The sequence below is a fragment of the Vanessa cardui genome, chromosome 24, assembly GCF_905220365.1.
Source record: "Vanessa cardui chromosome 24, ilVanCard2.1, whole genome shotgun sequence".
In the NCBI taxonomy this organism is placed as follows: domain Eukaryota; kingdom Metazoa; phylum Arthropoda; class Insecta; order Lepidoptera; family Nymphalidae; genus Vanessa; species Vanessa cardui.
The window spans coordinates 8,101,179-8,115,243 of NC_061146.1; the positions used below are offsets into that span (position 1 = coordinate 8,101,179).

The 14,065-nt window shown below is 31.0% G+C and overlaps 2 protein-coding genes across 2 annotated transcripts; one reads left to right on the top strand and one right to left on the bottom strand.

Annotated features, from left to right (window-relative positions):
* Positions 1-1,520: 1,520 nt before the first annotated feature.
* On the bottom strand, positions 1,521-13,949 carry LOC124540151 (protein LTV1 homolog). Its single transcript, XM_047117603.1, has 11 exons — positions 13,851-13,949; positions 13,617-13,775; positions 12,897-13,016; positions 12,149-12,311; positions 11,629-11,742; positions 11,201-11,313; positions 6,163-6,294; positions 5,161-5,318; positions 4,309-4,459; positions 3,688-3,878; positions 1,521-1,727 (listed from the first exon to the last, which is right to left on the bottom strand). Exons 1-11 carry the CDS (start codon positions 13,851-13,853, stop codon positions 1,550-1,552), a joined length of 1,482 nt encoding a protein of 493 aa, XP_046973559.1. The 5' UTR covers positions 13,854-13,949; the 3' UTR covers positions 1,521-1,549.
* On the top strand, positions 7,072-9,921 carry LOC124540150 (myb/SANT-like DNA-binding domain-containing protein 3). The gene is made up of 4 exons (XM_047117602.1): positions 7,072-7,104; positions 7,177-7,434; positions 7,812-8,251; positions 9,744-9,921. Exons 1-3 carry the CDS (start codon positions 7,090-7,092, stop codon positions 8,100-8,102), a joined length of 564 nt encoding a protein of 187 aa, XP_046973558.1. The 5' UTR covers positions 7,072-7,089; the 3' UTR covers positions 8,103-8,251; positions 9,744-9,921.
* Positions 13,950-14,065: the final 116 nt, after the last annotated feature.

A 14,065-nucleotide genomic window follows, 5' to 3' on the forward strand; every position in this document is an offset into this window, starting at 1 on the left:
ACGTTTTTCAATTCAGTATTTTATTTTATTACATTGATGGATAACTGAAAAGATATTTCAAGGTTTGAGCGGTGGTAAGTGCAAGCTCTTCTGTGGTAACACTCAATAATTAGTTATACAGTTAAACATATTTGGTATTGTTGTGTTACGGTTTGAAAATTGACCGCAAACAACTGAGTTATGTACCATAACTTCCTAGATCCCATGCTTATTTATGGTGTAATGGCTACTCCTGTGAAAATAGACACGTATAGGTTTTCTCACTTTTTTATTCATCGTCGAGCACGAGATGAATTATAAACACAAATAAAGCAAATGAATATTCATTAGTACTTGCGTAGGTTTGAACACGTAATCATCGGTTAAGATGCACGCGTTCCAACCACTGGGCCATCTCGGCTCCCTTAAAATATATATATTACTTTTACAAATTAAATAAATTACGTCTTTAATAAAATCAGAATAAATTGTGTGAATTGTATATAATATACATGTATACCACATGTATCAATTACAATTTGTTATTCAATTACGTGCCTTGGGTTGACAAAAACAGCAATAACCTGTAAATTTCCCACCGCTGGGCTAAGACCTCCTCTCCCTTTGGAGAGAAAGTTTGGAACATATTTCTTGGGTTGACGCTTACTAATATTAATTACTGAAATAAGAAAAGCTTATACCCTAACTTAAAATGAAGGCTATGTAATAATTATAATGTTGTCTTAGATTTCGCGATTATTACACATTGAAATAAAACTAGTTTTAACGGATTTAAATCGCGTATATTAATTATTTTTATCATCCCGACGTTTCGAGCACTGCACAGCGTTCGTGGTCACGGGTAGACAATATATTTATTTCAATATATAATAATTAGTTTTAACACCTAAGCTAATTATTCTCTGAAATTAAAACCGGAATACAAGTTAAGATTTGATAGTGTAAACATAGAGGAGCTTGCAAGTTCTATCCGTGAAAAGACTCTGTTTTGATAAATAATAATAATGAATGTGATTGTTGGAAATTAATTATAAATAATCTTTTAAACTAGAATGGAAACATAATTTGTTTAAAGACAGCAGGTCTCGTATTTTAAGTGACGTTATTTTTTTAATGAAACAATTGTCTATGGTACAGTAGTCTATTGATTGTAAAATGTTATACATAATTGTTTTCTCAATGAAAACATCTTTTTTATCTATGATAATTTTGTATAGGAATGTTTATCATAAGTTATGTAATAGTTTATATTTAATTAATATTACATTATATATTAAAGCAATTTATTAAACTGTTTACTGTCGTTTTATTATATAGGTGATCCACTCATAATTTTTACACCGAATTGCGGCGAAAAGTATATTAGAATAAAATAATATTAATATATTATTTCTTTAAACTTTCAGTTGTGATTTTTCAGTATATCTATTTATAAAAAAAAATAAAACTGGTGCTACTTAATAATTTATACATCTTTGGTTTGAATCGCTAAGGATTTAAGTCATAAATAAAACATAGTATATAAATAAAAAATATTTATTAAACTTATTTACAGTATTCTGTTGCCTTGAACATTATTTCTATTATTCATCATAATCTTCTCCTGCCGCTTCTTCTCTTCTTTGAAGACTTCTTTGTTTGCCTTCTTCTCGATTCTCCTCTCTTTTCTGTACTCTTTGAGTAGACGTTTCCTCTCTTTCTTTTCTTCCGGCGTTTCCTCTTTAGGTCTGAAACCAAACAGATAGTTCTAACGGGCAATATAAGGGGTAAATAAGACTATGAGTATTTAAGTCACATACTTAAATACGACTACTTCATACTACTACTTTTTTAACTTTGTATGTATAATATATTTGAAGGTAGATAATAATGACTTGATAGAACACTATATAGTCCATTCCAATGACAAAAGGAAACATTCAAAACATACAGTATTTTTCAATATCACAAGTGTTTTGTTGATAATTCCACTATAAGATTAACTACAAACAGTACTTGATTAATATATCTTCATTTGTAATACAACAATATTTCACTAAACTACATAGATCCACTTTAATTTCACTTCCAAAGTAACGAAAACAGTTTTGTCGACATTCAAGACGCCATTTCTCGATGACGAACATTAAAAATAGAGGCCTCAACTAGGCATGTTCGCTAAACGAATGTAGACGAATGAATTTATACAGATAAAAAATATATTATTTTAGTTTTAAAATTCATTATAGATATACTTTTTAAACATATTTATTTAATTGGTTGTAATATATAATATGAATTATTTATTAGAAACGTAAAAAGTTACCTAACGATAGATAAAAAAGTTATTTTTAACAGTAAGGTTTTTACATAAAAATAATATTTTTACCAAAAATGTTAAAAGAATTATTTTACTTAAAAATAATCTCTTATCTCGAAATGTAGATCAGATTTTGAAAATAATACAATGTTAAGAAAGACATTTGTCTCTCATCTTTCGTATCATGTGCACGGATGCATATTCGGAATTCTCTGAAGTTTTTTATTACGACCTGACTTTGTTTAAACGGAAAATTACTTTTAACATAAAAAAAATATATATCGTTCTTTAGCATTAATTACCCATTCATTCAATTATTTTCACCTCACTAGTCGAACGCAAATGACATATCAATTCAAGGTCAAAGTTGTTTATTTACCTTTTCTCCTCTTCCCATTGGAATAGACTATAGACTCTTAATGCTAGATCCAAAATTCCTAATAGGGCACCTCTCTATGACCTTGACCTCCTTAGCCCCGGGTGGGTTTTATAAAACAACACTATACAAGAAAACAATATACAACAAGATATTTCATTTCACATTTTGCGTTTAATGTGTAATGTTTGATAAAAAATTCAATTATAAAGATAATTCAAATTATTAAAATTAACTTTAAGATGAGAATGTGCCGTATATGCACATAGGTATTAAAGTAAAAAGTTAGTAAAGTTACATATTCTATGACTAAAATATTTCACATCTGTGCATCTCATATTCTTTAGCATATATCATGTGTAAAAGTCGAAGCATTGCATAATATGTAAGACAGAGTGTCTATCAAGTGCGACACAGTCCGTATAATAGGCTAATTGACTGGTTTTTAAAATCCGTTTTATATTATTCAGTAGAGGTCAAGGAACCCAGTAAAAGTTGTTTTTTTTTTATTTCTAGTACATATTTGCCGAAAAATATCATATTAAAAATTCCATCTTTAAATAACGCGCGAAAACGATACTTGGACAATATGGCGCTGCAATGGGGTCGGTGACGTCACTTTGCTGTATTTTAATCTGTGGTACATGTAGTAGAAAAGCAAGGTTTACAAGAAAGTGACTTCATGATAGGCCCGGCCAATCAGGAGCGTTTTGTGTCACATGACAAACGTTTGAAAAAATGCATTTTAATTTATTCATTTTTGAATAAATTAAGTATTATTTTCAAGTTTCGTTAGTATATAACCATTTTTAAACTCATAACATACACTGATTACATTAATTCAAGATTTATTTTTCGCATTGTCAAATAGCCTATTGTACCGTCTCGTTAGTAAATCGTGAACCAGTTAGTGACTTTCATTATCCTCTACACAAACACAGCAATAAGAACTCAGATGCTTTTAGGCGGACTTGGGTCTCCTTAGCCTCCCTCTTAATTAACATCAAAATACCTGATAGACAAGACGCTTAAAGTAGAAAGCACGGTCTCAGCGTTGGTCCGTCCGTCTTCATCGGACACATCTTTGTCGTGATCGTTCATTTCGTTGAATTTCGCGAGCGATTTCATCGTGAGCTTGTTATCTTTGCCGAGAGTATCTTCAGGCAAACCCGTTTTTGGATTTATTCTTATCTTTTTAGGTTTCTGAAATAAAACATTCATATAATTTATAATACCGAAAACAACTTTGATTAGAAGCATTTATTTTTTAAATATGGAACCATTGGCTTTTAAAATTTTAATTTAAGAATCTGTCACACTCATTATCATCATCACTATCAGCCTGTAAATTTCCCACTGCTGGGCTAAGACCTCCTCTCCCTTTGAGGAGAAGGTTCGGAACATAATACACCACGCTGTTCCAATGCCGGTTGGTGGAATACACATGTGGCAGAATTTTTATGAAATTGGACACATATAAGTTTCCGCACGATGTTTTCCTTCACTTGCTTTTTATATTCAGCGGTGCTTGCCTTGGTTTGAACCCGCAATCATCGGATTAAGATGCACGCGTTCTAACCACTGGGCCATCTCGGCTCAATCAAAACACGGTGAAGCAATAATGGTTATATACCTTAGGCTCTTCAATGATTTTAGGGTGGTTGTACAAGTTGGAGTATGTGGATAGAATCGTTTCACAGTCCCACTTCTCTTTGGGCTCGACCTCCAACGTGACCAGATCATCTTCTTCCGACTCCTCTTCGATTTCCTGCAAGCGTTGTATTCTGTAAAATAATATAATTTCGTAACTAATACGAAATATAATTAACAATTTAAACAAACAACCATCATTCATCATCCTCCTGCCCTTATCCCAATTTTTTTTGGGGTCGGCACAGCATGTCTTCTCCTTCCATACTTCTCTGTCAGACGTCATCTCACAAGCAACATTATTTCTAGCCATATCATAAACAAACAACCAAGTATTGAATTGACTATAATTGTGAACGATTATAATATTGAACAAATTTTTCAATTTCTGTTTTTGGGGATAAAAACTGTTTAGCCGCGTTGAACTATTTTTGGTAGGAGAAAATCTCATTGGTTCGCGTCACTGACATGTTCATTGTTCATGAAAGGCGCATGCGCAGAGGACGTATAGAGTGCGCGTTAGATGGATGGATGATATTGTGTGTTTGTATTACCAACATACTTAATAGCTGTACATATATAGCTATATATTGTGCAAGTTTAAAGCTGTACCTACATATATAGTTTGTGTTTTCGTTTCATTATTATTTGAATTTTTAAATTTAAATTAATATATCCTGCTTAGAAGTCAACTGGTAATAACTCCACGCTTTTTTATCATCTATAATTGACTTCACCTAAAAAAAATTGGCCGAAAATTCCTCGCCTTTGTCAGTTGAAATTGCCTAAACGACAAAGATGAAAAAATATCCAGTAGGAACATTTTATCCCGTACCTTGCAATTTCTTTCTCCTTATCGAGCTGGTATTTCCTCCGGGACTCCTCAAACTCCTCAGCCGCTCTGAGCAGCATATCGTGCGTCTCCGGCATGAAACCTTCAATCTCTTCCAAGTCCAATGCGCCTACTTCAGTGTCGTCGTACTCTGCGAACATCTGATAAAAAAAAAACATTATTTAATTCCTACACGGCAAAATTCAGTTGAACACATCAACGTGTAACCAATCGCACTCTTGCAAATAATATTAGTTTTCCTTTTATGAATTCTGTTAAAAACTAGTACTATTTACACATTATATATATACACTGGGTTTTAGGTAACTCGACGTATTCCCGTAAGAAAAAAATTGATTTTAATTGATACTTTTTTTGTAAATAATTTTTTGACAAATTTTGAAAAAGCTAAATAACTCCATAACTCGTATGAGGATGGGGGGGTAAAATTATTGCAAATAGTCACCCCTATCACCTCATAACGGGAATGCGTCGAGTTACCAATAACCCTGTATATATAATGCTATTAGGAACATTATGAATGACTACGGATTCAAAGCCAGGTGTATTTATATATACTCCAATTAGCTTCGTGTGCGGAAGGAAATATTCGTGAGGTCCTGCAATTCTGCAACTTTATAATTTAAATGAAATTCTGCTACGAGTTTATCAACCAAACCATATTGGAACAGCATTTCGAAATGAGCTCCAAACTTAATTTCCTTTTTTTACTTTAATGATATCTAGTATATCAATTTGGGACAAATTTGAGATCTACGGATTTTTTATAACCAGTGAGTTAATCTGGCTATATTTTTTTTATGGCATAGTTGGCAAACGAGCAGGACATCTGCAACGCCAGGGGGCTTGCAGGTGCGTTGCCGGCCTTTAAGAAAGGAGTACGCTCTTTTCTTGAAGGTTCCCATGTCGTATCAGTTCGGAAAAACCGCCGGCGAAAGCTGGTCTATTTTTTAATTTTGTATAGATAAAATAAAACATTCTAACCCTTTCAAATTTATTATCCAGTAATGATAAACCTTCATTCCGCTTTATAACGCTCGATGACATGGAATATTGAGAGAAGCGAGATTTGGTATCATCCTTGTCACCCCATGACGGCATATTGGGCCTTCGCTCCTGAAAACATTAAAAAATGTAAAATTTTCTTAATTACTTTACTAAGAACATTAAAAAGTTCTTAGTTAAGTCAAAATAAAATTTATAGTTCATACCAACTGACTCTCGTAACTAATTATTATAACTAATCGGGCACGTTAATAAATTGAAAAATTTAACTCATACAAATTACGAAATAAATTCTATCTATCTTTCATGTGGTTTATTTATTATTCAACATATTTATATATTTTTATTTCCTTATTAACTGCTTTACTTTTTTATCGAAATTCTCTTCTTATTTAAGTTTCATAACATTTAATAATTAAATGTAATTGTTAATATATTTTTCATTGTTAAAGCAATAACAAAACGCCTTAATTTAACTTTCACGTTGGTAGTACTGTTAAATGTCAACTGTCAAACTATAGCCTAACTTCGCGTTTGTTTACAGTATTTATGGCAGGTTCGATAACAATATTGTTTAACAAATTGTTTGTATGCATCAGTAACTGATCATTTTCGAGTTATGAGTAAGGAACCATTTAAAATATTCTTTTAATTTATTACGTCATAAAACTACGATGATCAATTAGTTATCCGATGACCGAAGGCATTTATTGCATATTGTATTTACAACAATGTTAGTTCTCAATAAAATAAAATGGAATACATAATGAACTTTTTAGAGTGATTTATTTTTAGAAATAGTATTATTAAAATAATTAGATTTAATTTATTGTCAAATTGACGAAAATAATTTCAATTATTTATTAAATAATTTTGCATTATTTATAAAATATCAGTAAGGATATTATGGATAATATACCGGTAAGTCATTTTTGAACATTTTTTGGATTTTCATAATTAAAATCTAAATTTAATTTGTAATAAATTTTACAGAAATCTAAGAAGATTATGACAAAAGATGAAGTGGCTTTATTAATTGATTTGATCCAAAGCAACCCGGTCTTGACCAGTAAGGAAACGAACGCCACCACCAATAAAACCAAAGAGGATACATGGACCAGTTTGACAACTACATTCAATTCCAAGAACGGCTACATTGCGAGATCCAAGGGACAGTTGAAATTAAAATGGGATAACTTAAAAAAGGCAGCTCGTAAACGAACTCAACAAATAAGAATAAATAATCTAAAGGTATATCCATCATAATCATCATCCTGCTCTTATCCCAATTCTAAATGGGGTAGGCGCAGCGTGTTTTCTTCTTTCATACCTTTCTGTCAGATGTCATCTTTCAAGTGACATTCTTTCTCACCATATTGTCTTTCATACAATCCATTCATTGTTTCTTTGCCTCTATTTCTATATCCATCCACATCCACGCTAAAGACCTTTCTTACAACATGGTCCTCATTCCTCTTCATAATATGTCTATACCACAACAGCCGGTTTCCACATAGCTCGGATACCGGTGCCACTTTCAAACTTCCATCTAACATCTAAACATCTAATGTTGATAACTATTTGAAATATTATTTGCTAGGATTATACCATGTTTTCAATTCTCTTAGGCTGATGGTGAAATGGATTCCATTCCACCGGATGATATCTTGGAAAAAGTGTCAAGTCTCCTAGGGTCTGCTAGTACTGGTTTGCCTGTCCCATTTGGTAGTGATGGTATTGGTGGTAATATTGAGTTGGATGGTGACATTAAGCTAGATAATGGTGATGGATCACATGCATATGAAGATGTTCCTGACCCCAACGACGAGAGACCTATTCTCCCAGATGATGTCGAAGTTTTAATCAACACTCCGAGCAAAGGTAAAATATTTTCCATGATTTTCTTTAGGTTTTGTTAAAAATGCCTTTTAAATTTATCTCTTGTTTTTAGAAATACAGTCAAGAAAAAGAAAAAGAGCCATTCGAGAAGAGAATTCTTCTGAGTCAGAGAAACAGAAATTTTTCTTTAACATGCCTAGATCAGAACAACTAAAAATTAAAAAGAAAGGTACAGTATTTACTATTTGATATAGATTAAACAAAAAATATTTACATATTTCCATAGCTTAATTATAAGAAAAGTTATAAAACGCCCCACGCAAAAAGTCGTACATACAAATTATAATGTAAATACAACACATCTATGAAAATCTTATTTTCACTAAACACCGAGATTTAATATCGTTAATAGTAGAGCGCACACAAGTAAATAGTGGCGGATTTACAAATCTGCCGCTAGTAGGATATTCAAGTTTTGCCGCCCCTAATTTTTTTTTCAATATTTATGATTTGTGTTCTGTCGTTCTCATTACATCGGTTTCCCGTCATTAGTATGATTATAAACTAGGTGACATTTCTGTCAGTTACTAGATTAGTTTTCCAACCTGCTATGTAGTGACGAGTATACGGATTACGGATGTAATGTGCATATATATAATTTTAAGTTTTTTTTTTAAATTACTGTAAGATAATAACAAATTTGGGCGAAATTTGCCGCCCTAAGCTCCAGCCTACTTAGCCTATTGGTAAATCCGCCACTGCAAGTAAACCATGGAACAGTTCCGACGTCGTATAATGTAAAATGAACAAAATATTACTACAATGTTATCACAAAATCTTAAAATATAAGAAACTGTTGATTTTTATATTTAAAAAAATACAAATGTCCAACACCAAATGTTGCAGCACAGAAATTGCAACTTTATGCGTGTTCGACGACGTTTGTGGATTATACGTCATAACTATAACGAACGTTTATATTCTGCATTTTATATTAAAGTAACGACGTTGTGAAAACAAGAATAAAGCCAAATTTTTGTCTTTTTACCCATTTTTGTTAACATAATTTTTTATTTCAATTTAAAAAAATCTTATTATATTCTTCAAAATTAGTCATAAACTGTATTTGGTGGCTGAACAAAGATTTAAATTACAAATCGCTCTCCTGATAAATCGCAATATTGGTTATATGACTAAATGCGTCGGAGGTGTTGAAAATACAAAAAAGAATCAAAATTTTAAAAATAAAAATTAAAGTAGGCTTTTACAAGCACTTTTGAATCGACATTTTACAACTAAGTGAAGCTACCACCGGTTCGGAAAGTAGATTTTACCGAGAAGAACCGGCAAGAAACTCAGTAGTTACTCTTTTTCAACATTTAAAAAATACAAAGTTAGTTAAATACAATTATTTATATTAATATATCCTGCTTGGAAGTCAACAGGTATTAACTCCCCGCTTTTTTATCATCTATAAAATCTTGTATCGAATAATATGTCTTTTTTACCAATGTATTTTTTATAGACTATTTGAATTTACGAAACGGCAAAGTTAAAAATGTCCGCGGAATCAAATATTATAAATAATGGTCACGTCATTGTTTATTTATTATGCTTTCAAGTAAAAATTATAATTACATTCACATTCCTATCCCACTCAAACTCGGATAGAAATAAGTATTTTTTCAATAATAAAATGTAAGTACCTTTGTATATTTCAGATAAAAAGAAGGCTGATCATGATGGAAGATTAGCTCGTAACTTAGCCATTGCACGATACTTTGACAAGAAAACAGAAAAATTAGACTTAGAAATTAAGCTTTTAAGATTAGACTATGAAAAGAAACTAAGTAGGAATAATAATGTTAACAGTGATGTTTAAATAATTTTTACTATATAAGAATATAAGTATAGTACGACACACCTTAGATGTCGCATCGGCAAAATTCGTAAAACCGATCACATCCGAATTGAGTACGCTATACCAAATTATCAATATTTATTTCTCACGCGAATATGATCTTTACACAAACGTAATAACTTGTAATATCATATGACCTAATATATTCTTCAATTTGACGCGTCGATTTACATGCACTTGTTTCTCTGACGCGAGAATCTATAGCGACGAATAGCGTCGAATGGCGCGATTGGTAGCTATTTCTATTGGTTGTGTAAATCGGCAGTGATCGGTTTTATTTTCATTCCATTGCATTTTCCGATGCTACATCTAATTTGTGTCGTACTATAACGGATTATATTTTAATGTTTAGAATTATATGTAAAGTTTATAACTTCAAAGGTTCATGTAAGGTATTGAATATATTTATGAAACTAAACTAAGTACACTCTGTCCTACAGTAACCGTTACTTACTTCAATATTGCTTTATTCCACCCTATCTCATGTTCAGAGGTGAACTATCCATATAGTTGAAGTTTTTTGTGCGAATAAAAAGTGGTGCTGGATGTATATTATGTTTGGAATCACTTAGATAGATGAAAGCCTGAGTGATATCATCTAGTTCGCACTTATTTTCATGTTATATATTTGTATTGTAACTTTAGATAAGTCAGTTGTAATTTTTCTTTATCTATCACAAGCTATTTAATTGGCTTGAAATTTAACATAGACACTTTCACAACTTGGATGATCACAAAGAAAGGGTTTAAAAAGAAGTCGGGGCAAACAACTTCTATTATACTGGGTGTTTTGTAGAGGGTCCGAAAAATCAAGTGGGCGTATTTGAGGGCCCATTTTGAGAAAAAAAGTTGGCCAAAAAAGTCATTTTAATAATTTTATGGAGGTAAGTAGATAAAATTTTGGTGAAAATCTAAAAATTACCAAAAAAATTCTTTTAAAAAAAATGGATGGATTTTGACTTTTTTTGGCTTTTATTCTCAAAATAGGCCCCCAAACACGCTTACTTGATTTGTCGGACCCTCTACAAAACATCCTTTATGTATATGAATGCATTTGACTAATAGCCTTTAGTATATAAATATACGATTTTTCTAAGAAAGATTTCTATTATCCACTTTGTTTTAAGTCACCAAAATATATACTTATACACAAACAACAATGTCTGACATATTTTACAAGTATTAAATAAAAATATCATTGTAGACTATTTTAAGACCTGAGTGTTTTAATTTTATAAATTATAAATGATAACTTACCTGTGATCTGTCGCTGTAATCATCTGAATCAAGATCAGAAGCGAATGCTTTGTCAGAGTCATCATCTCCAGAGATACTGTCAGCTTCATCGTCATATTCCTCATCATCGTCACCTAAGACAATATTATAAATGAATTCTTAAAAATAAATTTAGATCATTCTTGCTGCCAATACTGATCATGTGGTTAGTTAGATCTAGTGAAGTCTGTGTTTGCACACAATAAAAAACTAAAGTGCACTGAAATATCTCCTAACCAATTGTTTATAGCCTCTCTTAAGCCTGTCCATGGTTCGGAGGACTGGATCGTAATAATTTCAAGTTATTAACTCCCTTCTCAGTTTATATTTAGAATGTTTGAAATATAATGTATTGTTGTATATAAAATATTTCTTTCTGGGCGTATATTTATTAGAAATAAACACAATACCTTCTCCCATTGCCAATTCAATAAAGTTATCTTCGAGCTGGTTGTTAGGGTTGTCAAAATCAAAGTCTTCATCTAAAGCAGCTACCACATCGGGGTCTAAATCCAAACATAACCCTGAAACCGACAACACATTATTAGGCAACAATTTTAAAAATGGAAACAATTTTATAAGCATAAGCTCAGGTTTTCCGAGGTTTTATTTAAACTTATCATTGTAAATAAGCCTTCCAAAGCAGTTATAATATCTTCAAGCATAAATGCGTGACTTAAACCATACTAAAGAATTCTTATTTAACTAAACTAAACGTCAAATAATGAGATAATTCAGTTTATTTTAGAAATTTCCAAGTTTGCAGTTGGTTATTGTAAATATATTTATTATTTAACCTATATAACTCCCAAGTGCCTTTCAAAGATCAAATTTAGCATAGACTTAGTAATACTTGAGAGACAGAGCTACCCAAATAAATTTCACAAGCTGAGTTAATCTGTGTATAATATTCTAGATTCTTTATATTACCTTGTGAAGCAGCTTTATTCAATAAACCAATGTCTTCCTCTACTTCCGATGCGAAAACTGAACTCGGCAGCTGTATGTTTTCCATCAAATCCATTCCATCACCATCTTCATCTTGTCCTTCACTTAAATTTTGTTGCTTATCTTTTCTTTTATGTGTTGTTTTCTATATTTACAATAAAATACTTTTTAATTTAACATCATATTATTAAAATTGAATAATAAATTCTCAAAGAATAATAAATATTGGAACTAATAAATGCCTAAATAACAAATATACATTATCTCTAGTAAAAACATAAAAGAAATGGGAGCTTTATTATAATTCTTAATAAAAAAATCAACATTGCTTTTTAAGCTTATGTATTAATAGCCAATTGTAAAATTTGAACATGGAACTTTGTGACATGATCTTTAGCAATTTGTGCAGTGCAGTTAAACAAATATAATGTTCAAGGCTAAAAATGTTCACACTACATATAGTATCATATAGTATCTCGTCATAACAAGAACTCAAGTCTAGTCTTGTGAATAAGACATTCGTAGATAATACCAAAATATCGAGCTCCACTGAATAAAAAACATGGTAAATATCACATAACTAATAACTGTAATAATGTTCATACGGTTTAACACATGTTTTTAATATGCAATAATGTTTAAATAACTTGTTTAAAATCTTCATCCAGTGTAGATACATATGCAGTTTCTTATACTGTACAATTTTCTGTGTATAAATCATAATACTTACTGGTTGTAACACCATTGTGACCTCCCTTGTATCTTTAAGATGTTGCAAGTAATTGTAGTCATCGTCAAAATATATTCCATACTTTCTCTGCTCTTCGACCCTTTGTTCTGCTGTTAATTCCTAAAAGAAATTAATTTACCTCTCTCATTATGGAGAATACTCACAATTTAATTTAGATAATGGGACATTATCCTTTATAATTTAGTTTTACTTTTAAATTAATATTATATTCAATATAATCATGTTTGAGATCAATAGACTTACAAGATTTATTTTACAAGTTCAAATGAAATATAGCTATTGTTTTAAGTCAGTTCAAATTTTTTAATCAATGCAAATGAGAATAAACAGTGAGACATTAATTGGGTAAGTTTCTTTTTTTAATTTTACCTTCAAATAATTATAATAAATAGTTCATTATTTTTTAAATTATTTTGGGCAAAATGTAGTAACTACAGCATCAAATCAATGAATGCTATTTCCACACCCCGCTAAGTAACAAACTATTTTTATTTGCATAATATGCTTTGTCTGTTCATGATTTAATATGATTTAAGGAAAACCCTTTATATTTGTATCAACAATACAATATTCAATTAGTAAGCTACAAGATATATTACAATGAGCTTGAGGTAATTTTTTTAAGCACAAGAAATCACAATTATCTAACAGTCTATTACATCCAGAAAATAGTGTGTAGGTTATCTATCTTTAACTTACAGGATCTTTTTCCTTCTTGGCTGGTATGTTGGCATTTACTGGGACAAGAACACGTTGTGGTGCACTCTCATCAGCTACCAAAGGATCTCTTTGAGATCTGTGTACTAGATTGAATGTAACTGCTTTCTTACGATCTATAAACTTCTTTTTAGCTTTCGGCTGAAACAGAAATGAAATGAAATTATAAAATAGCAATGTTTTGTAGCGTATTAATTGTTATTTCAATATATTTACCATTGTGATGAACTTTTAAATTTCAATATTATTGAAATACAGAAATAAGGTCCAAAAACATGTGTTGTTTTGGCAAATACAGAGTAAAAAGAACTCGTGACATTGATAGGTGTCAAAAACTTGAAATTATGTTGCGTCCAGAAAACTAAAATTTTGGTAAATATATTTAAATCGCATGTACATAATTAGTACATCAACTGTAAATTTGTTCTTCG